Source organism: Dipodomys merriami, unplaced genomic scaffold, assembly GCF_024711535.1.
Source record: "Dipodomys merriami isolate MVZ:Mamm:240054 unplaced genomic scaffold, mDipMer1.0.p SCAF_12, whole genome shotgun sequence".
NCBI lineage: Eukaryota > Metazoa > Chordata > Mammalia > Rodentia > Heteromyidae > Dipodomys > Dipodomys merriami.
The window spans coordinates 42979620-43004583 of NW_027202493.1; the positions used below are offsets into that span (position 1 = coordinate 42979620).

The 24964-nt window shown below is 40.8% G+C and overlaps 1 protein-coding gene and 1 non-coding gene across 3 annotated transcripts in view; one reads left to right on the top strand and one right to left on the bottom strand.

The window, feature by feature from the left end:
• The window catches only part of Ints9 (integrator complex subunit 9), a 69313-nt gene extending 47144 nt beyond the window's left edge, over positions 1 to 22169 (bottom strand). Inside the window, exon 1 of one of the 2 annotated variants that reach the window (XM_070016765.1) lies at positions 21596 to 22169. In XM_070016765.1, coding sequence (XP_069872866.1) covers positions 21596 to 21604 — 9 coding nt within the window. In that variant the 5' untranslated portion in view covers positions 21605 to 22169. The remainder of the gene's footprint in view (positions 1 to 21595) is intronic. The other variant, XM_070016764.1, reaches the window with a different exon arrangement.
• On the top strand, positions 6613 to 6726 carry LOC138823483 (small nucleolar RNA ACA64). Its single transcript, XR_011370832.1, has one exon. It is a non-coding gene; the product is annotated as a small nucleolar RNA ACA64 (small nucleolar RNA).
• Positions 22170 to 24964: the final 2795 nt, after the last annotated feature.

Sequence of the window (24964 nt, forward strand, 5' to 3'; positions counted from 1 at the left end):
TCTGGTTCTATAGTTTACTAGAGGTTGAGCATTCCTAATCTGAAAAATCTTAAAATGTGAAACACTACAAAATCTGAAACTTCTTGAGATCTGACATTTGAGTGCAAATGTTCTTACTATGAGTATCTGTGATGCAATGCTACAAAACTCTCATGGTACCAAAATAAGTCATTTTTCTGGCTTTGACAGAGCACTTTTAGGTACATCTCTTGCTTTTCAGAGAATGATGCTCAGCAGTGATAATGGTTCAAGATTTTCATTTTGTTATTTATACTTACCCTGTTACAAAACAAACAAAATTTAGAACTACTGATGTGGCCACAGAGATGAAGTGAAGTGAGAATGGTATCTCATAAGGATGAAACAAACAAGACATGGCCTTGGAGAACAGGAAAGGAATGAAGAAAACTCTATGATTTTTAGTTTGAATGATACAGATTATGTATGTATATGTGCACATACGAGTTCAAGTACACGCTGAGTATTAAACACGTGATTAATATGCTCTGTGACTGAGCTTTCTCCTCAATCCCTGTGCTATCACTTTTAGTAAACACTGTGATGCTTTCTTTCATCTTACAAAGACAGGTAGAACACATCTCCACCAAGGTTCACTATGATTCTATTTAAAAAATACTAATAATACTGATAATTATCAAGAATGCTTTATTAATGTAACTAAATTTATAAATTTACATATTCACAAAATTCCTATCAATATTGACACTAAAAAAGGAGTTCCAAAAATAAAAGCATATCCTAGCTCAGAATGGAACAGGAACTGAGATTTTAATTTGTGAATTACCTTTACTAGTGATTGGCAAATATTTCCAACTCTTCAACTTTTTTTTCCTCCAAAAGCTGGACTACTGATACTATCTCCATAGTAAAGGTCAAAGATCACACAGTTAATAACAAACTCAACTTGTACTTAAACCACACATCTTAAGTGCTTCCTCAAATTATTGTTAGCATATCAGGAATAATAAAAAAATCTATGATATGTAATTTGGAGATGATGGTTAGGAAATAATCCAAGAATCCTATCAATGAAAGTGGCTATAGGGATTTCTAGCCATAGTTGTAACTTTTCATTTTGTAGCCCTGCTATACTGTTGGAATATTGGCATGGAATGGTGCTTAGAAGAGACAGGGAAGTAGGCATTCAACCAGTCAATTAAGACTACTGATGATCATTTCCACATCTTTGAGAAGCACGCCTCCCTCCCCTTGTGGTGCTGGAGATGGAACCCGGGGCTTTCACAAGCAATCTACCCTCTGAGCAATGTGTACCACTAGCCGGGTACTTGAAAAAATTATTTTTGTAGCCGAACCCCTTTTATTACATTTCAGTCTAGATACAACTGAGCTATATTTTTGTGATAAATCTTGATACATATTAATGTACATGTTAGAGCTGACAAAATTATTTTTTAACTTAAACTTTTTTCAGCCTTGCTTATTATAGTCATCAGACTTTTAGCTTCTATGAAGAGAAGTAAAATACTGAGGTTAAAGGGGACTTTTAACTCAAAATGGATCATAGAACTAAATGGAAGTGCCAAAACAATAAAAACTCTGGAAAAGCACTATTCAATAAAAATACATGTACATAATTTAAAATTTTCTAATGGCATGAAAAAAGTAAAAGGGAACAGGTGAAATTAATTTTAATACTCTATTTAACTCAATATATCTACATTATTATCATTTCAACATATAATCAATATAAAATATTAACAGGACACTTAACATTCCCTTTTGTTTAAGTCTTCAAAAGCTGACATGAATCTTACACTTAACAGCATTTCAATTCACATGATAATTTTCATCTAAAATAACTTGAGCTATTAAGATTCCCTAAAATTTAGTTGAAAAAGCAGATCCTCACACCTAAGCTCTTTGCAACATACTTAAGATTTTCTTACTAGTTGAGAAAGCATCAGCTTTTTGTTTTTGTGCTGAGGATTGAAGCCAGCAGGGCCTTAAGCACAAGCTATACCACTGAACAACAGCCTCAGCCACCAGTTCCATCCTATAAATTTAACATGAATTAAAGTTAAATGAAATTAAAATCTGTTCTTTTTTTGCTTAGTCAAAGAGTTTAAGTGCTTAATAACCACATGTGGGTGGTTGCTACTGTAATGAACAAAGATGGTCTAGAGAAACACGGGAAATACCTGTGCAGGAAGTCAGGCAAAGATTTCTCAGTTCAAACACTCCCCCCCCCAAAAAAAATATTGAATAAATTAGTATGGACAGAGGGAGCTAGAATTGTTCCAAATGATACTTTTCTTTTTCTTTCAGTCCTGGGGTTGAACTCAGTCCCCGTGCTTGCTAGGCCGGTGATCTACGACTTGAGGCAGTCCCCATTCTTTTTTCAATAGTTATGTGCACAGTCTTGTGGACTTTTCTGCCAGGGCTGGCCTAGAACGTGAAACACCTACTCTCAGCCTTACATATAGCTTGGGATGTCAGGCATGTACCACTGTGCCCAGCTATAAATAGAGAAGGGGTTTTAAGAACTTTTCTGCCAAGGCTGGCCTTGAACTGCCATTTTCTCATTCTGTTTCCCAAGTAGCTAGGATTACAAGGTATAAGCCATAGGCACCAGGCTTCAGTTTCTTAAGAAAGTAAAACATTACCAATAGATTGGAATATTTATCAGACACACATGTGATAAAGAAAATAAAGAACTCTTAAACTCAGTAAGAGCACAAACAATACAATAAAGACAAGCAAAATATTGGAATAGGCACAAACAGGAGATAACATATTGGAATTGATCATCAGCAATAACCCCTAGAGATAGATATTAAAACCACAGCAAGACATTATATCCTTATTAACAGGGTAAAAATTAAAAAGACTAACAGGAAATGCTGGCAATACATTGCCAGAGTAATATTTTAGATTCATCCTTGTTGAGTCTGAGTAATATTTTAGATTCATCCTTGTTGAGTCTATCAGTACTTCATTCCTTTATTTCACTGTATGGAATTTGCTACTGCACTCACAAAGGGATGTACACTTGGGTTGTTTCTAATTTCTTATTATGAATGAAGCTGCTGTAAATACTTACACACAGGTTTTGAAGGGCAGTACAATTCTATTTCCCTTGGGTACTTTAAAAAAGGGGGTTGTTGGAGATATATGATAAATATCTTTAACTTTTATAAGAAGCTACCAAGCTACCTTCCAAAGTGGGAAATTATTTTTGGCTTACAGAAATAAGGGTAAGTTTTATTATTGGGCTGTGTGCCACAGCATCCACTAGTTCACCTGACCTATCTCTAAAGTAGTAATGTAAAAAAATGTTACTGATATATATTAAATTATATATAGCAAAAGAATTGTGCCTAATGTGGCATTAGTCTGAATAAAAGTCTAAGTTCTTTATGTCTCAGATTTCTCAACTGAGAAATGAGAATCTACTAGATCATTATTTTTTGCCAGGCCTGGGGCTTGAACTCTGGGTCCGGGTGCTGTCCCTGAGCTGCTTTTGCTCAAGGTAAATGCTCTACCACTTGAGCCACAGCAATGTATCTGGTTTTCTAGTGGTTTATTGGAGGTAAGAGTCTCACAGACTTTCCTGCCCAGGCTGGGTTTAAACCACAATCCTCAGATCTCTGCCTCCTGAGTCGTTATAATTACAGACATGAGCCACTGGCACCTGGTTCAACTAGATTATAACCCATCCTCGAGGCATGTCTACACCACTATGGTCTTTTATATCTGACTTTCTGAAAATATAAGAATGTAAATAATAAACATGCTAGAAGGAATCAGGTCACCTAGTCCAAACAGGGAACTTAAAAAAAATAAAAACAAAAACAAGAAACAATTCTTCCAGATTTTCTCTGCCCAAGAACATGTACAATATGTAAGCTGCCAACAGTGAAGATGGCTTATTAAGGGACACTCTGTTCCCTAACAGACAGTACTGAATTTCTGGTGGGACAAGATTCTCTCCTGAGAACCCCTGCCTTCTACCATACCACCCTCAATCTTTGGCTTCTACTGTGCCACATTTCCCCTATTTGGAACTATTACTACTTTTGTCAAAAAAAGTAGTAGCCAGGCTGTCCACATTCAAATACTTCTATAAATATATTTCAATTTTGTTTTAATCTTTCACTTTGTATCTTGATTTTATCTTGCAGAAGTCGTTAAATGTGTCAATCATACTCACTGTAAAACTGACATACTGGGGAAAGTAAGAGAGATATTTTTCTATTTGTGCAGAAATGCTGCAGCATGCGTGGTGAACACAGGAAAGCCTCTTTCTGGCTGCAAAGTGACTAGCTATCATTCACAGCTAAGCAAATGACACTCAAGGGTGTTCTGCATGCTTAACCTGTCCTGTGTCTTGGATCTCCACAAAAATAAGTCATGAAGGAGAGGGAGGTTTGGGGGAGAAGAGAGGGATGGAAGGAGGGAGATCATATAAAGCAGTTCCCTTCCTCCCTACCAGAAGCTTAGAAAGGGTGGAAATGTAGACAGTAAACAAGGGTGAGGGAAGGAAGACATGTAGAAGTTGGCTTAGAAGCCCACATTGTTGACTGTTTGGCATGAGTACTTAACAAATATGAAAAAATAATTATAGTAACTAAGAAAAAAGTTCCCAGATATATGCACATGACTCTTGTTTATGTAAAACCAAACCCATATTTATGCCTTCACGAATAGGCTTTTGTAAGACTGTAAGCACATATAACAAACTGGTCATAGTGGTTATTCTGGGAGAAAGGGTCACTGATCATTTTTGGACTAATGAATGCTTAAAATACAGAGTCTTCTACTAGCAAACATTTAAAAACAAAAAGTTATACAAATTGCTGAAGATGTGCAATAACAACCAAATGTAAGAGAGAAGAAAAATTGTTAGGCAGGCATAGTAGTGCATGCTTGTAATCCCAACACCTGAGGCAGGAGGCTCATGAGTATGAAGAAAGCCAGGGATATGCTGTCTCAAAAACTGAGAAGAATGAGAAGAGGAAGGAAGGGGAGCAGGCAGTGGAGTGGAGGAGGAAATAAAATGGTGGAAGTGGAGGATCAGAATCAATAAGGAGCAGGAATGTATTCTACGTGTTATGGTCTGGATAGTCATATTTAAGGCTCAACTTCCAATACAACAGTGTTTAGAGGTAAGGCTTTGTGGGAGTGACTGAATCCTGAGGTCTCTCTACCTTCATTCATGGGTTAATCCAGATTCAAAATTGGATTATGGTGGTGAAAATAGGAGACTTGGCTTCATTAGAGGAAGTAGTATATTTCCCATCCTGGAAATATAGGTATATACTTTGTCCTCAGTCCTTTTTGTCTCTGCTTCCTAGCTGCTATAAGGTGAGCAGCCTCGGCTACAAACATCCACTGCCTTGATATTCTGCCATGGTTTAGGTCCAAAGCAATGGATCCAGTTGGTCTGGGATTGAAATGTCTGAAATAGTGAGCCAAAGTAGATCTTTTCTCCTTTTGAACTGTTTCAGGGGTCTATCAGTGACAAAAAACTGACTAACATAGTATGTTAGAATGCTGTCTCTTTTCCCCCTTAAGTCATAGAAAAATGTATTGTTTAAGGTCCAGAGAAATCTAGACATCAAAGTCAATCATGAAGCAGAATGCACAGATATCATGGTTACACATTTGTGAAGAAAATTACTGACAGGGTTACTCAAGTCACTTTTTTGGGGAGCAGAGGCAATACTGATACTTACTGCTGAGTTCTTTTTTTTTTTTTTTTTTGAGATAGGGTCTCACTTCCTCCCTGAGTATGTTCCTGGCATAATCTACTTAATGGTAGGCTTCTCCATAGTTGTCCTTAAACAACAATCTCATCAATCTCAGACTCCCAAGTAGAGAAGTTTACAGGCATGAGCAATCAAGCACCCAGATTCAGTAGACTTCCTGTGTGAACCAAAGTGCTCTACTAGGAAGCCAATGCCTAATGTAATGTGGATCAGCAAGGAGAAGAGTAGGTCTAATTTCAGCTTTCGCACAAATACGCTCCTAGATGGATGGGAAAGCTAGTACTACTGATATCATGGAAATGGACCTGCAACTACTCTTAAGAAAAAAGTTTCTACAAACTAACACGGAGTACTTAATTGATGCTGGGTTCTTCACATGCATTTATGAGGGGATAATAATCAAGATGAATGACAATGTCTTAGAGTCTAGTAAAGGCTTTTCAACAGAAAAACATTTGATTAGTCACAGCAGTAATAAGTCAGGGGTCAATGAAGGGAAGTGCCTTCCTTTCCCTCTATGACTGGTAGGCACCTGGTGAATGAAGCAGCAGCGAGTGCTGATTCCAAAGGAGAAGGGCCACAAGGTAGGACTTGCTACATTCTGAGCTTCAGTCTGCCTTGGTCAGAATAAGTAAATTCCCAAACCGGAGAAAATATCTGACATAATCTTTGAGCAGAAAAAACACTAAAGTATAATCCTATTGTCACGATTCTGGAAGCAAATACCAATAGATCTGGTCATTTATACTAATAATTTTTATATGGCAAAAATTACTCAAACTCGAGGTTGTCTGTGCCCAGGAAGGCTGTGCTCTGGCATGGCAGCACAGACTTCCTCACGGGGTCAGGGGAGGAGGACTGTATTGGCTGAAAGGCACCCCCAGCTTCGGGTGGGATTTGGCACCCACAGTGTCCAGGGCGCTAAGCTGACTGCCCACTGCTAGTGTGGGACCATGAAAGCCAGGCTCTGACAGAGAAAAGAAAAAAAAAAAAAAAAGGAAAAAATGGATTACTTTCAGGCTACATGAGAAAATTATAAAGCCAAGAAAAAAAAGCTGACATCATTCATTCCTTTAGAAAATGAGCCCTAACAAAAAGACATTGATTCCATCAAAATAATTGGGCAAACTCCACAAAATATGTAATTCATAAATCCTAAAGAGTAAAACTACATAAGGAAAGACGTAGTAGGACAAAGTAAGTCTATATTGGGACAAAATGTTCAGTCCATAAATGAAGAATTTTATTTATTTAGTTAGTTGGTCATGGGGCTTGAACTCTAGGCCTGGGTATTGTCCCTGAGCGCTTCAGCTCAAGGCTAGTGCTCTATCACTTGAGCCACAGCACCACTTCTGGTTTTTTGGTGGTTAATTGAAGATGAGTCTCACAGACTTTCCTGCCTGGGCTGGAATGGAATGGACTGAACTGTGATCCTCAGATCTCAGCCTCCTGAGTAATTAGGATTATAGGCATGAGCCACTGGTGCCTGCTTAACTGTAGGCAAAGAATTTTTAAAAAAGATATTCCAAATGAAAACTGTCTCCTATTATCTATATTTATCTTTTTATATGATCACTACCTAAGCTAAGGATATGGTCAAAGCCAACTGGAACAGCCTGTATTTGCTTGTCTCATTTGCTACCAGATGTAGCCATGTAAGTAAATTTTGGCCAAGAAGAGACAAATGAAAAGTGGAGTTTACATTTCTGAGAACATACCAAATGGAGTAGACACACCTTTGTCTCTTCCTTCTTCCCACTGGCTAGAATAGGGGTGTGATGGCCCTGGCTGGTAATGGCCTGAGCTGGTAAAGTCACTCTATAACACGAAGACAAAGCCATATGGTGCGGACGATGGAGTAACAAGCTAGCAGGAAAGCCGAGACCTGCCACATGAGCCCTGGGCTACTTATCTCCATACTTCATTAACGATAGACCCAAACAGCAATCATGTTTTATTCACCACTGCATTCAGCTGTTGTTCAGAGTGGAACCTATGCTTAAATGGTTATTTTTTTTTTCTGCTTTTGGGTGACTCACACAGGTTTTTGGTGCTATACCCACCCTAACACATTCTATGTTAAACACTTAAACTGTGGACTACAGGGCAACTTTTATTTTCTTTATATTTCTCAATTATAGCCTCATTCATTAATCCTGTAATTATTTTTGAGAAAAGCTCTATAAAAACTGAAGTTAAAGAACTGTTTTCTTTAAGTTTGTCCCTTGGAAAAACAACATAGTCAGGTGGACATTTTTGGGAAAAGAAACCACATTGCCTTTGCCTGTCACCTCTATGAGTACAGAAGTAGGTTTTCACAGGTTGAATTTCTCAGGGTCTCCTGAGGAGCCCAAAATAAAGATGGTAATTTAAATGGCGGTCCTTACTCTGATACCGTTCAAACACTAAGTGTGCATTCAAATGTAACATTCTAGCTTTCTCTCCCAATATACTTATAGTTAGCAAGTTTCAACCCACACATCTTTCAGAAGTTAGTATCACACATATAATGAAACTTTTGACATTATGAATGAATTTAGAGAAGGTTATTGAGCAAAAGTGTATCTCTTTTTGTATACACTGTTACAAAGCACTACACTGCTACAAAGCACTACTAAGCAAAAATAAAATAAAACATACTTGCAGATCACTAGGGAAATAGAAAATTTTGCTTTTAAAATCCTTTTTAGTTGATCTGTTCTTTCTTCCCAGAGTAAGACAGAACCCTACTCTTCAGATATAATTATTAGCCAAATTAATTTTTCCAGGGATAGGGAGGGTTCTCAGAGGGTTGGACTCAGGTTCTGATGCATACTAGGCAAATGCATACCACTGAGCTACATCCCTGGCCCAAAAAGAAGTACTTTTTAAGTACAGCACAGATTTTCTTTCTTGAAGAAACAGTGATTCTCCTATTCGAATTCATCCATATAAATTTCCTTAATCTTACATGAGTCACTATGGCTTTTAGCATAATCTATCACTAAAAGGAGATACAGTCAATCACATACTAGCTTATAAACATACTACTCTACATTTGGCATATGGACTGAGAAGCAGTGACTTGCTCATAGGTAGTATCTGTGTTTTATTCATCTTTAGCATTCCCACAGTAGTGAGGATGTTTAGTATGAAACAGGCATGTAGTGACATTTATTGAGCTGTATAATCAAACAATGGAATTTTGTATTGCCTCTCTTATCTGTTAGTTATAACTATCAGAGTTGTTTATCAACAACTTCTTCCTATTGAGTCTATGTAATTTGAACAAATAATTTGTTTAAAAAAATAGGCCACCACCTAGAGCTCTGAGCTCCTTTTGTTCCTATGGATTTTTTTATTTTTCATGTTTGCATCTGTGGTAATTAAGTTTATTTTAACAGACTGATTCATTTACATTTCTTGGCTTTATCAGGCCTGTCTCTAAAATATAGAGAAACTATTTCTGGCTCTTCTGTTTTCCAAGGAAACTTTGCAATTTCTTTTAAGGTCACAGAGTCCATTATTTCTATGAGTCTGCTATGTACCACCTAAGACTAAGTTATAAAAACCATTGTTTCCTCAACAGTCTGGAAGTGGCTTACAAGTTATAATTAACTGCCTAGGATAAACAATGAAACACAAATAGATCTTCCTCTTAGACAATAACTTGTTGTGGGCTATGTAAAAGAATCTCACCTGAGGCTGGGAAGATGGCTCAGTGGTAGAGTGCTTGCCTTGCATGCATGAGGCCCTGGGTTCAATTCCTCAGCACCACATAAGAAAAAAGAAAAAAGCCGGAAGTGGCCCTGTGGCTCAAGTGGTAGAGTGCTAGCCTTAAGCTGAAGAGCTGAGGGACACTGCCCAAGCCCAGAGTTCGGGCCCCACAACCGGACTCGCCCCCCCCCAAAAAAATGAAGTAAAAGACGTTCTTTTTTAAAAAACGCAATGATATATTAAAAAACAAAAAAACTAGACAACTATCTCCTTAAATTTTGTAAATTTAACCTAATTATAAAAAATATTTTGGTGGAAACTAATGATTCTAAGTTTATATGAAATCCTCAAATCTACAGCCTATATGAAAAAAAATGTTTAGGAACAATCAGGAAGTTTCTGAAGAGAAATGAACAAAGTTTTATAAGATTCTAAAGTATTCCCCAAAGCTATCTAAAGTAAAATAATTTATTCTTGAGCTATTAACAAATCATGAGGAACAGAAGAGAACTCAGAAGGAAATGGAAATAGAAATGCTTTTATAAATACATAAAAAGATGTCTGTATCTCACACATAATGAGAGAAAAATCAAATGAAAACTGTAATAACATCCATTTTTTCACCTTTCAGTGAGAAAAATATAAACTTGATGGTAACAAACACTGCAGTGGTAAGCCGGAAGACAACTCCTGGCAGCTGTACTCTGCCCATCACTACAAGACGTTCTGGTGATAACATTAATTTAAAAATGCACACACTCTTTGAACTGCCTATTTCACTACTAGACATATACTCCAGATGTATTTCCCAAGAAAAATCTCAACGAAGCAGATTGTGAAAAATGATTTGCAATTGTAAAAGATCTGATGCAACTTAATGCTTGGTCAGATTCATTAGGGTATATCTAAACACAATAATATTATATAACTTTTTCTTTTTTTAGCAATGGTAGGAATGCATTTCTCATATATATATATATATATATATATATATATATATATAGTGACACTAGCTTCATGAATTGTGTTTTACATAATCAACAAAAAACACACCTTAAACTTTAAGTAATAATGAATGATTTCCAAAATAATTAGGAAGGGCAGCAGAATTGTATCTTCCAGACTTCACAATTCTAATCTTTCCCTTCAGTACATGAAAATACAAAGTGTCTGTTAATAATGTTTAAAAACTCTTAAAAGGAGTATTGAAAATATTATTATTATTTAGGTTATTAAATTATTTAAATCATCCTGAGAAGGAAAAGACCTGCATCATGTTAAAAGTACACCCTGATAGAGAAGTGGGCATAGTTTTATAAAATGAGGCAGTTTTAGAAACTGATATGAAATTGTCTGTACATTTTTAGATTAAAAAAGAAAAAAAGTATCTCAAATCAAATATGTACAATATCCAACTATGCAAAAAGTTAAAAGAACTATTAGTTATCCACACATAAACCCACAGAAGATCTTTGAAGGACACATAAGAAACTCATCACTGGCATTGTTTCTGGGGAGGATAAAGAGTAAGAGTCAGTGTTTTCATTGCTCCTTTTTTTTTTTTTTTTTTTAAACATGTTCAGTTTGCTTTAAAAAAATAAAACAGGACCGGGAATGGGGCTTAGTAGTAGGGTGCTTTGCACAGCACACATGAAGCCCTGGGTTTAATTCCTCAGTACCACATACACAGAAAAAGATGGCAGTGACGCTGTGGCTCAAGCAGTAGAGCACTAGCCTTGAGCAAAAGAAGCTCAGGGACAGTGCTCAGGCCCTGAGTTCAAGCCCCAGGACTGGCAATAAATTAATAAGTAAATAAATAAATAAATAGTAAAAAGTAAAACAAAGTACATGTATTACCTAAATAAAAAATGCAAATAGTGCTCAACATCAATAATCATTAAGGAAATGCAAATCAAAACCACAAGAGAATACTTCGTATCCATTAGAACACTTACTACTAAAACAACAAAAATAACAACAAAACAGAAAACAATCCACTATTGGCAAGAATGCATGGGAGTCAGAACTCCTGCGTAGTATCCAACCTTAAAAAGGAAGGAAATTCTCCCACGTGACAACATGTATCAATTATGAGAGAATTATGGAAAGTGAATAAGCCATTTGTGAAAGGACCAATGCTGTATGGTTCCACCTACACAGGGTACCTACATTAGTCAAACTCGTCCAGCAGAGAGAAAGCAGAACAGTGACTGCCAGAGGTTGAGGCACAGTGGAGAATGGGTAGTTATTTAATGGGTACACTCTAGAATGAAAAAGAAATATCCTAGAGATGGATGATGGTGGTACCCAACAATGTCAATGTACTTAATGGCACTAAACTATTTGCTTAAAAAAGGCTAAATGGTTAAAAGTTATATTGTGTATATTCTATGGCAATTTAAAAAGTCTTGCACAAATAAAGACTTACAGTAGATGAAGAAAGTGCCTATGTCAATGAAAAAATCTTACTTCAGGACGGGAAATAAGAAAGAGTAATAGAGGAAGTTTGATCAAAATGTATTATCATGCACATGTGGAGGTATCACAATGAACACCTTTTGTATAATTAACATATCTAACAAAAAAGGAAAACTATTCCCATAAAAAATCCAAGGTAGATGACATCAATGATAAATTATCCTATCAACTTTTTTTTCTTGGCAATACTAGGATTTGAACTCAGGAGGTTGTGTTCCTCTAGAGGTTTAAAGAGAAAGTAATATAGGCAGGTGTTGTGGTGTACACCGCTGGCCCTTGGGAGGTAGAGGCTAGAGGATCACAAGGTCATGGATCACAAGTTCAAGGCCAGTCTGGGTCTTATACAAACACATGAACACATACATGTACACACAACAAAACCAAATAATGAGATTTAACCTCACATCTTTCTGGGGAACTGGAGGGTGGGAAGCTAAAAAGATACAGTGATTGCAAGTGCAAAGCCCTGGCACAGTTCTGCAAAAAACACAACACAAATCTAATTCTTCGCAGTCTTGTAGAATAAAGAGGAAGAGGGAAGATTTTCCAACTCATTCTACGATGATTATCCTAATACTAAACCCAGATAAAATTATCCCACAAAAAAACTACAGATTAATATCCCTCATGAATATGTATGTAAGACTGTTCAAGGACCTAATAGGACATTTAGCAACATAAACAAAAGAATTATATACCATGATCAGGCAATATTTATCCCAAGCTTGGTTTAACCTTCAAAATTCAATTAAGGGAATCTACTGTTAGTATAAGGGCAAAACATGAGATTATCTTGATAGAAACCATATAATCAATCGTCATGGCAGATAAAGGAAAAGCATTTGACAAAATGCAAGACGGATTCATGATACAAGCATTCAACAAACTATAGAAGGGAATGTTCTCAAACTGGAAAGAGCATCTATAAAAACATACATGTCACATAATATTAGTGAAAAACTTAATGTCATTCATTTCCTTGGGGTCAGGAACACATCAAGCATGTCTACTTGTACAACTTCTACTCAGTAGTGTACTAGAGGTTGCAGCCAGTGCAATCATGCAAGAACAAGTGATAACATGAAGAAATCAGAAATTAAAAACTTAGGGGCTGGGAAGGTGGCTCAGTGGTAGAGCGCTTGCCTTGCATGCCTGAGGCCCTGGGTTCGATTCCTCAGCACCACATAAGCAAAAAGAAAAAAGCCGGAAGTGGCGCTGCGGCTCAAGCGGTAGAGCGCTAGCCTTGGGCTGAAGAGCTGAGGGACAGCGCCCAGGCCCAGAGTTCAGACCCCACGACCGGACCCAAAAAAAAAAAAAAAAAAAAAAAAAAAAAAAAAAGAAATTAAAAACTTACATCTCAGGCTGGGAAGGTGGCTCAATGGTAGAGCACTTGCCTTGCATGCATGAGGCCCTGGGTTCAATTCCTCAGCACCACATAAGCAGAAAAAAAAAAGCCAGAAGTGGTGCTGTGGCTCAAGTGGTATAGCGCTAGTCTTGAGCTGAAGAGCTGAGGGACAGTGCCAAGGCCCAGAGTTGTGGCCCCATGACCGGACCCCCCCCCCAAAAAAAACAACAACTTACATCTCAATAATCACAACATCCCCAAATAGAAGCAATCCAAATGTCTGTCCACTGGTGTGGGAATAAAGAAAATATATTTACACAGGGTCATGTATTGAGCAATAATAGGAATTACTGATACACAGAAAGCCCCAACATTAATGGCTATGTGAAAGAGGTCAATGACGGAGATTGTACAGGGTTTGAGTAAATTTATATGAAAAGATCAGGAAGGGAAAAATCTACAGAGAAAAAGTTTATTGAGATTATTGGTTGGGGAATGACTACTAATAGGCACAAAGGAACTTTTTCTATGAATAAAAAGTTTAATTAGATTGCGATGACTGTTGACAACTAATCATTCTATTTTGTTTTGAGCCAGTCCTATGGGTGCTGTCCCTGAGTTTTTTGCTCAAGGCTAGTACTCTACATTTGAGCCACAGCTCCATTTCCAGCTGTTTTTGGTGCTTAATTAGAGATACAAGTCTCAGGGACTTTCCTTCCCCAGATGGTTTCAAGACATTATCCTTAGCCTTCTGAGTAGCTAGGATTACAGGTGGGAGTCACCATAGCCTGGTATTGATACACATTATTGCTATACCGTATTTTTGGGGGGAGGGGGTTGGTTGTGGGGCTCAAATTCTGTGCCTGGGCACTGTCCCTCAGCTCTTCAGCTCAAGACTAGTGCTCTACCACTAGAGTCACATTGCCACTTCCAGTTTTCTGGTGGTTTACTGGAGATAAGAGCCTCACAGACTTACTTGCCTACGCTGGCTTTGAAGTGTGATCCTCACATCTCAGCCTCCTGAGTAGCTAGGATTATAGACTTCTGCTGATATACAGTATTTTAATCAGATTGACCCTGCCCTTTACTCTCACTTTCCACATTCCTAATACCTTTCCTCATTCCTAATTCCTAATACCAGTGGCTTTCACTGAGTTTCACTTTGCCACCTTCATTAAGAGATGCCATGTATTTGGGAATTGTTTACCTTCTAATATTCCCTCCCCCACCCACCCCTAAATTTCTCAAAATTACAAACATTATTCACACATCCACATACATAAGTGGTGTGGATTCATGTGGTATGATGTTTTTTTATTAATTTTTTATTGTGAAAATACTGTACAGAGGAGTTACAATTACTTGGGCAAGATAATGAGTACATTTCTTATCAAGCATTGTTGCCTCCTCCTTTGTTTCCCCTTCCTATCCCTTCCCATCGCAACCCCCCCTTCCCCCCTCCCCCCCCAAAGTTGTGAAGTTCATTTTTCAACATAACGACTTGTACATCTCGTTGTTGCAATAGGTCTACCTGTATTCCTATTTAAACTTTGTTTTTTCCCTTCCCCTCCACAAATTATACCAACATCAAATACAGTGAAAGCAGGGGTTATATCGTGGGGGAGAGTATGTATGATCTTATGTGTGATTTTTTTTTTTTTTTTTGGTCTGGTCATGGGGCCTGAACTCTGGGCCTGGGCGCTGTCCCTCAGCTCTTCAGCTCAAGGCTAGTGCTCTACCACTTGAGCCACAGCGCCACTTCCGGCTTTTTTCTTTTTGCTTATGTGGTGCTGAGGAATCTAACCCAGGGCCTCAGGCTTGCAAGGCAAGCGCTCTACCACTGAGTCACCTTCCCAGCCCCTTATGTGTGATTTTGTATGTTTATCTTTTTAGGTCCAGCATTGACATATGAGAGAAGAAATTGCTTCTTGAACATCTGATTAGCCATCTTTTTTGGGGAAGGGACTGGCACCAGTGTTTGAACCCAGAGCTTTTGCAATTACTTGACTGGCATTATACTACTTGAACCATACCTCCAGCCCATCTTTGTTGCTGGTTATTTTGGAGATAGAGTCTCACAGACTTTTCTTTTTTTTTTTATTTTTTTTGGGTCCAGACGTGGGGCCTGAACTCTGGGTCTGGGCGCTGTCCCTCAGCTCTTCAGCTCAAGGCTAGCACTCTACCACTTGAGCCACAGTGCCACTCTGGCTTTTTTCTTTTTGCTTATGTGGTGCTGAGGAATCGAACCCAGGGCCTCAGGCATGCAAGACAAGTGCTCTACCACTGAGCCATCTTCCCAGCCCCTCTCACAGACTTTTCTGCCCAGGCTATTTTTGAACCTGGATTCTCCAGGATACAGCCTCCTGAGTAGCAAGGATTACAAGCATGAGCCACTGGTGAGAGCTAATGTTCATTGTGTTTCCATAAATTTAAGTAACTTTAGATCCTTAAGGCATCTCGCTCAGATACAGGGTCAACCAGGTACAACATAAACCTCTTGTTTTTCTCAGTGTTGCCATTCCAACACCTTGGGGCCTTCAAAGTTGACTCTTTTATTAAAAAAAATTAATTTAATTTTTGTAAAGGTGATGGAAAACTGACTCTTCTTCAGCTTTCCCTAGTCCTCCCATTCCTGTGCTTTCTTTCCTTATTCTTGCTTGTTCTCACAATGTCTGCCAATTCCAGCATCTGCTCTTCTGTTAGTAAACTCCTGACATGTCAACTCCTAGCTTCATCTCACAAGCTAGTCCTTTCCTGGGGAATGGGGAGTGTCTTCTGTTATTGACCCCCACATGTCCCTCTCCAATCTGCCTGAACTCATACTTCTACCACCTTAATTTCTATGTCTAGTCATCAGCATTTTCCTTTTAAAGATTTGTATGGCATCACATTTTTAACGGATGAAACGTGCTTCTCTTCCTGGTATATCTTCACACATCCATAATCATTACATTTTACTAAATAAGGCAGAAGCCCTTGGTAGATGGAGAGGCTGTGAGCATAGGAGACAGAAGAAAGTTACATTAGTAAGACAAATAGAGTAAACAGTCTTGTTGGCAAAAGCGGAAAATGTATTCTCATACACCACTGAAAAATGGAAAACTAGTGGACATTTGGGCCTTTTCTATTACAACTGTAGGATGATATATTACTGGATACAACTAAATCCATTTTCTACCATTTTATTACAAAAATAACTTGAGCCAGTATACAATAGTATCTTTATATCATGATATCCATTTTAATTTTGCTTGAGTCCCACTAAGCTTTTGTGCTACACAGAGAGGAAATAAATCTGTTTTGTTCACTAGCAAAGCCTAGCCAAAGAGGAGGTGCTCAGGAAGATTTGTTGAATGAATAAATGAATGATGAAAGATATCTGAGGGCTGGTTTATGCAAGCAAGAGTGAATTTTCCATTTGGAATAATGTCCATTTTCAACATCCATGCTATACCCTCAGCTCTTGTAAACTCCTTGTCAAACACACATTAGAGCAAATGGCAGAGGGATTTGAGTACAAAACAAATATGCCAAGAGATGTCAGGCTTACATTAGGAAGCACTTTGGCTTTGCTGAATAACCAGACATAAGCCAGATACTTTTTCTCAATTCATCTATATTACTGCAAAAAAAAAAAAAAAAAAAATCTGTCAGTATATTTTTTGCTCTGGTAAGTATAAACCCTCAGAGTACCAGTTTAAAACTCTGAAATGTAAATACCTATTTTTTAATCAAAGAGCACTACTGAATGAGGTATATAACATGGCTTAGCTTTTCAGAGTTTGAGGAAATTACGAAAGGAAGAAGCTACGATACTGAAGTTGCAATAAAATATGACCTTTCCAAGGCTTGAAATGACATTACATCGAAAAAACACATGAGGGCACCCTAATCAACCACCAAGGAGAAACAGAAAAGAGTAAAATCAGGTTGGCATTTTAACAATCATACTGTAATAGGTGCATCCAGCACCGGTAAAATTTTGAATGCTTGTAATTTATAGCAAGCAATTTTCTGTTTTTGATCCAACTTCTAGGAAGCCAAAAGAATTCTACAACTCTGTAAATTGCAGAAAAAGAATCCGTGAGAGGTGTGAGAATTTAACTGCACCCTTTTCTGATGATCTGTTAAATGACCTTGGGACAGGATTTATCCTTTTCAAACAAGATCTTCTGTATAATCTACAGCTGCACTTGGTGTTCTACTTGTCCTCCACTGGGAGCAGGCCATGAATTCATTTCTTTGTTCCATCTGTTTTCCCGGGGGGTAATGATAAGTTATAAGCGTGAGCCAGTAGAAATGAAACAGCATTTTGGACAAAGGAATACACACCATTGAAGAATTTATTTCAGCGAGTTTTTCAGTTTTAACATTTGTAAATACAAACAGCATAAAATTTCCTTCATCAAATTCAGTAAGTATAATGCAGACTTAAATGACTTTTCTTCCAGACCAGAGAGCAACAACTCCGCAAAGGCAATCAGGCTCATTTACAAAGGATTATCATTAATTTGAAAGTCACATTCAAATTTGTGCCTCAGCAAAATTATAAATAATTCCCTGTCATAGATCTTTGGGGTCAAATGTAATAGTTAAAATGGGACGTGTTGAAACTTTGAATGCCAGAGGATACAGTGGCTGCATAACAAATCTTGGTTGACTGAACAGGCTAGAAGATGTTCTCCATCTCTAACCATCTGGACAGTATACATGTGGAGCTCTTGAATTTCATATACGCTTACTCACTTTAATCTTTATCTATTTGAATGACTAGCTTCCTTGCCAGGATGTTTCACACTCACTTCCTGTCAGAATACTTAGTATTTTTTATTCCATCGGCTTTTGATAAGGACTCGAGTGAATTCTAGTTTTCATCATTAGCTGAATTGGCCACTAGGGTATACCCAATTAGGCTCAATCTATACTAATAAGTGAACATGTTTTAAAACCTGGTGATTTTTAGAAGATACACTTCCAGTTTTCTTCTTAAAATGATTATGAGGTGGGCGTGGTGGCACATGCCTGTAACCATCCCAGCACACTCTACAGAAGCAGGAAGGGCATGAATTTGAAGCCAGCATGGGCTACAGAGTGAGACCCTGTCCCAAGAAACAAAATAAGAATTCTGCATAACTGAAAATATCAATACATTTCCTCAGCTAAATAAACCTGCCAGAATATTGCACAGTATTATAAATAATAGGAAGCTATTAAAATCCTTTGAGTTGGTACCTAAGAAGGAGCTATCCAAATATAAGGACATTGGGGTGTGTGTGTGTGTGTGTGTGTGTATGTGTGTGTGTGGTGTGTGTGTGTGTGTGTGTGTGTGTGTGTGTGTGTGTGTGTGAAAAGCCACCAAGAAAGTAATGTACAAAAACTTAAAAGAGAACTGTAAAGGTATTCATGGAAGCGATATTTGGACAAAAACTTAAAAGAGAACTGTAAAGGTATTCATGGAAGCTATATTTGGATAATAAAAATAGCCTTACCAGGCATTGGTGGTTCAACCAACAAGAAGTGGTCCTAGGTTGTGTGTGGGAAAGGTACATGCCTGCAATCTTAGCTACTCAGGAGGCTGAGATCTGAGAATTATGATTCAAAGCCTGGTCAGGAACGCCGGTAAAACTCTTATCTCCAATTAACCACCAGAAAACTGAAATTGTGCTGTGACTCAAGTGGTAAAGTGCTAGGCTTGAGCAAAAGAGCTCAGAAACAGAGCCAAGGTTCCGAGTTCAAACCCTAGGACTGGCCAAAAAGCAAAAAAAAAAAAAAAAAAAGTAGCAACTATTATATCTTTACTCCACAGGTTCTCACTTCTTATCTTGTTAACTCTATCCAGAAATCTATCCTCAACAGTATTCACAAACCTTGACAGGCTTTCAGAAATTATGCACTCACTACTATTTGGTAAGGTCTCACTATCTGTCAGGCTCTAGGAATACATATCCTATATTAGAGAGGGCAGATGCAAAGCCAATCATTACAGGTCTTATGAGCAGGAAGTGGGCTATGGAAGCACATCTGCCTCTAGGTAACTTTGAAAAGCTGTTTAAACAAAGACCTTAAGTATATAATAGACATTAAGACATTAGCCAACCCCTCCCTCCAAAAAAGAAGAAAGAGAGAGAGAGAGCAGGCAATAGAACACCCTGGAAAATCCCAGCGACAGAAGAGAACAACAGGTTGAGTTCAAGAACTGGAAGATGTGTGCTACAACTAGAACAAAGACTAGGTGGAAGTAGAGAAGTATTCTTCAAGCCCAAAGAATAATTCCAAGACTTTATCCTAGTGGAAAGGTAGGTTTTATGTAACTCTACCATTTAAAAGAACTGCTGAGAAACCCAGCAGAAGACGGATTTGAGAAGGCAGGGAAACTATTTAGAAGGTCTTATTGAATACCAAGTGTTCAGTGAAAAGAACTAGTGTAAAGGCAGCGCTAGGGAAAATGGAGAAAAACAGACCCACTTGAGAAACTTTCATTAAGGAAGTAAAACCAACAAGAAGTAGTCCTAGGTTGTGTGTGGGAAAGGTACTTTGGAAAGTCATAATCTCATAAACAAGATTGTGCTCAGTAACGTGTATTTCTTTTTGTTTTATCATTGGGGATTGAACTCAGGGCCTCATGTGTGCTAGGCTGGCATTCTACCACTTAAGCCCCTTCTCCAACCTCTTCTTGTTTTGGTTATATTTGAGAAAAGAGTCTCTCACTATGCCCAAGGCAGCCTGGGTTGAGATTCTCCTAATTACGTTTCCTATGTTGCTGGAGAGGACAGGTGACATTGCATCCAGCCCCTTGCACTTCTCCGGCTGGTGGGATAATAGGCAGGTACCAATGTACCCAGCCATTGGCTGAGATGCAGTCTTGCAAATTTTTATACCAGGACTGACTTCAAACTATGACATTCCCCATCTCCACCTTCTAAGTGGCTAGGATCTATACACACACACACACACACACACACACACACACACACACACACACACACTTATATATACTTACATATATATGATCAAACTCAGGCCTTGTGCATGCTAGTCAAGATCAGCCCTGGAATACATTTTCAATCCCTTTGATTATATAAACACAATCTCATATTCCTAAAACAGCATATAAAGTTAAAATTTGTAGGCTACTTAAGGCCAGGAGGAGACTTATTTAAACCTTCAGTAGGTACAGAAGTCAAACAATGCAAACTCTGGTATGTTGGTAGGAATTCTATATTATAGATCACCTTTCAACTACCCAGTGAGTTTTAGTGTACTATATATGGTTTGAAAGTGTATCAATAGAACCCTTCCCGTTCCTCTGAAGTATCTTTAGATTCTGAAAGGACAAAATTAATTTTTATTATTTTTATTCCATGTTTCCAGCCCTCTAAAACAATTAGGCAGATTTCATAAGTAAAGCAAATAAATGTAAAGCAAACCCTGGCTGGCTCTCCATTACCCTCACAAATAAACTTACAGAAAAACTGAACAACTGAACCCGTGTTCTTCTCTGAGGTCGTTTCTTTGTTTACCGATTACAGACAGTACACTTGGCAATAACTTGGCTGCAAGAGCGTGGATTTTAAGAAGGTCGAGACGCGGTATTTCACACCCATTTTCTACCCTCCTCATTATGCCTTTACTAAGTCAGGAGACAAAACAACGTGTTGGAACTAGGCGCACAATCAGAGTGACAGGCTCAACACACAAGTCTGAAAAGTTTTCCAGCAAGCCACGTCAGAGGCAGGAACCGAGGCGGGTTCCACCGCGTCCCGTCTCCCGCGGGCCCCACATCCCCAGTCATAAACCTCGGCCCCGCGCTCAGCCCGGCCCAAGCTCTCGGGGGGGGGGGTTCGGACACCCCCTCCCCCCGGTCTCCCAGATCGGATCGGGCCGGGCCGGGGCTTTCTCCGTTAACAGGAAATAGGATGAACGACGACGACGTTCGGTTTCAGCATTTCCCACCCGCGGCTCAGATCCACTCCGCCTCCGTTGGCGACCTGGATGCCCACAGGCGGTCCGGAGCCGCGGGACAGCTCACGTGGACGCCGAGAGCCAGCCCAAACCCAGGCACCCCGCCGAAGCCCGAGCCCGTCGGGGGAGAGAGCTGCCGGGCAACCTCGCGCCTCAGCCCCCGGAGCCGCCACCGCGTGATCACGACCCCGGCCCGGCGGCGGCGTGGGGAGGGGGCGAGACGGGACGCCCCCCCCCAGCACTTTCCTCAGCCCGCCTCGCTCTCCGCTTCCCCAGCTGCAACCCTCTCGGCCCAAGGTGCAGGAGACGAAGTCCACAGGACGCGGCTTCCCCTTTGCCCTCCGACCCCGGAGCGGGAACTCACCAGTTTCATACTGGACTTTCGGTTGTTGTGTCAGCCGTCCAACTCCCCAAACCCAGGGAGCGCCTTCCGGTTCGTTCTCCGTCGCCGGCCGCGGAGTGCATCGCGGGATTTGCAGTCTTTTTCCCTCCTCACGCCCCCTTTTGGGGCATCTTGGGAAATGTAGTCCTTCCCGGGCACCCTGGGAACTGTGGTCGCCTTTCCTTTCCTCCCTTTTCCTCTCAGAACACCTCCTTCCGTCAACTTAAATTCATCCCCGCCGCCAATTCATCTTCTCTCCACCCCAACTGATATCACGTTCCCCTTACGGGCCGGTCGCCCATGGTATTCTGGGATTTGTAGTCCCTACAGCAACGGATTCCCCTTTCCCCTCCTCTCTGGGGGAAGGCGTATGGGCGCGGCACCTGCCGGGAATTGTAGTTCTCCGGGGCCTTTAGACACTGGGCTCTACGCTTTTACTCCAGGGAGGCAGAAACTACAACTCCCAGGGACGCCCGACTGCAGCAGGTGGGAGCGGGGCTGTTGATATCAATATGGCGGTTGTCAGCCAGACAAAGACAGTCAGTCTGATGTGATTGAGACAAGGGAGGTTTTCAGGGGGGAGACTGGGAGAGTGGGGCCTCCCCTCCCCCTTCTCCTCTTCCTGTGCGGGCCTCCAGCCCTCCCCAACCCCTCCCGACGGGCGCCCCGCACGGAAGGCACCCCTCCCCCTCCCGCTTCCCTCCTTCCGCCTCAGCCCTTCGCGCTGGGACGCTGGGGAGGGGGCTGTGCGGGGCGAGAGAACTCAGCGCGGTTCCGAGGTGAGTCGGGCGGGTTGGAAGCGGGTCTGCCTCACGTCCGTTCCCCACTTCTTTCCCTTCACTTTGAGGAAGAACGTATGCCTCGGAGGGGCTGGGGGAGAAAGTGAATGGGCGCCCGGGAGGGGGGCTCGGGGCGCCCGGCGGGAGGGGAGGGAGGCAGCGGGGGCCCCGAGCGGGGCACCGGCGACGCGGCTTGGGGTGGGGCAGTCGGTGAGGGGCCGTCTCGGAGAGGCGTCGACGGCTCCCCAACTCCTGTCTGCGGGCTTCTCGCACGGTGGGCGGAAGGTTTGAATCGTGGAGGTGGGGTCTCCTGCCCGGAGTTGGGGAAACTGCGGGGCGGGTTCCGAGGTGCGTGGGTTGTTTGCGGGGTGGACCGGCGCGTTCCGCCGCGTGACGCGCACTCGCCTGCCGTGCCCGTCTGGCAGGAATGCCCGGAGACGGCAAGTTCGGGAGTGCGCATCGGCGTTGGTGGGCCCGGGCTGAGCAGCGTGCCCGGGGGTCCCGGTCCCGGACGTCTGGGCTCGGGGACGTGGTGCGGGGGAGCGGGGCTCCGCAACTCGCTCGCGTCCCGTGGTCCGCGCTCTCCGCCCCCTCCCCCGGCCCAATCTCCACCCCAAACTCCAGACCCGAGGACCGAGGGCGGTGTGGGCTGGAGAAGGAGCTTTGCTCCCCGAGTCTCTGGGTGGGAAAGGAGGGGGGGGAGAATGAATGTTTCTTAATATTTTATTCCGGAACTGTGTTTTGGTGACACTGTTGGGGCTACTTGGAAAAGAGTCCTCCACCCACCTTCGCCCCCAAAACAGGTAGAGGTATCTTGTCATCCTCCCGTTCTGTGGATTGAGGAGTACTTACAATTCGGAGGTCGGGAGTGCTCCACTGCGGCGGCCGCTCCGTCTTCCCGGGTCAGAAGGTCTGTCGTGGCTGGTAGAAGGAGACTTATTTTCGTTGTAGGGAAAACTGTTGGGAATGATTTGCGGGGGAGAGGCTGGCGGTGCCCTAAAAGGCGCTGCTCGTGTTTTTCTTCTACCCCACCCAGTTCTGCTCACATTGGCCTGAAAGCCGCCACGGAGTGGCGAGGAAGCCGGGGTGAGTGAGGGGGAAAGCGCAGTTGGAAGTCAAGATACTACTCTGTGTAAAGTTACGGATGCAAAGTGATTGCTGTTTTTATTTAGTCTAGAGCTTTATAAAAAAGCACCCATGCATCATACGGGGTAGAGTGATAGGACTGGTTCATTCCTCTGAAATCTTGTAGGTTTAGACTCCCTCCCTCCCTCCCTCCCTCCCTTCCTTCCTTCCTTCCTTCCTTCCTTCCTTCCTTCCTTCCTTCCTTCCTTCCTTCCTTTCTTCCTTCCTTCCTTCCCTTTCCCTTCCCCTTCCCCTTCCCCTTCCTTCCTTCTCTTCCGTTCTGATAGAATATCTCCTGCGCCTTTTCAGTAGACTTTATACTAATATTTCGGTTATGCTTTTTGTGATCTTACCATAAAGTGAAACATTATAGAAAAAGGACCTGCATTTGTTTTTGCAACTTATGCTACAGGTAATTATCTCATCCGGTTTGTAGTGATTTCTGTTATGCTTGCCCTAATTGCACAAGTCAGTTGCTAGACCTCGTTGAATTGTGTCTGCAAAATCAAGTCTGGGAAATTTGATCTTTTTAAAAATTTTCTATTACAGTTAATGACAAAATGATCTTTAACACCAGGGGAATTTAGGATCTTACCTTTTTTACTTTGATAACCCTTTGGGAGGTTTTTGTGTGTGTGTGTGTGTGTGTGTGTGTGTGTGTGTGTGTGTGTGTAATAGCCTATTGAATAAAGGAATTGACATAATTTTTGTTTTGACTATGGGTAATTTAATGTGATTACCTATTTTGTACAGACCTTATCAACTCTTGAATATGCCACTTAGAAGTGAGAGACCTTTAGATTCCATAAAAACTGAAAGTCACATAGATATACTATGTAATTTTATGACCTTTGAAGTTCTGCAGTTGGTCATTCAGAGAGATAAGGTATTGTGGAAAATACTCTGGGAAGAAGTTGAAGCACTTAGGTTTATTATACAGGCTGCCCAGGGGAGTTTCCTACTCCCAAAGTCTGAGCCCTGGCCATCAGGACTGTAGTTCTTTGGGTTTCAGGTTTTAGTTCTGGGTTTTGAGTTTTGGTTTACCCTAAGGGTTACTGTTTCTAGAAAGTTACTTGAAGCATAAAAGTCAAGCTCGTTCTGGTCAAGCTGGTTCTGGCAATAACAGGCTTTTCCTTACCAGGTTGACCTAGTTCTGATAATGGCAGGATTGAGCTAGTTCTAATAATGACAGGTTTTCCTTCTCATATAAGCCTGAGATAGGAAAAATAGGTAGGTAGGTAGGTAGAGAGGTAGGTAGTAGAGAAGTAGAGAGACAGACAGACAGACAGACAGACAGACCTGAAGACAATAAGTACTCATGTGTTTTCTAAGTCTTGAATTTAAAATACAGAATATGATGCTGTAGAGCTGTCGTTGGTTTGCTAGAGACGTGATTTCTGGAATTACCTGTTTTAAGCTTTATTATGATCTGAAATTCTACTTTGCA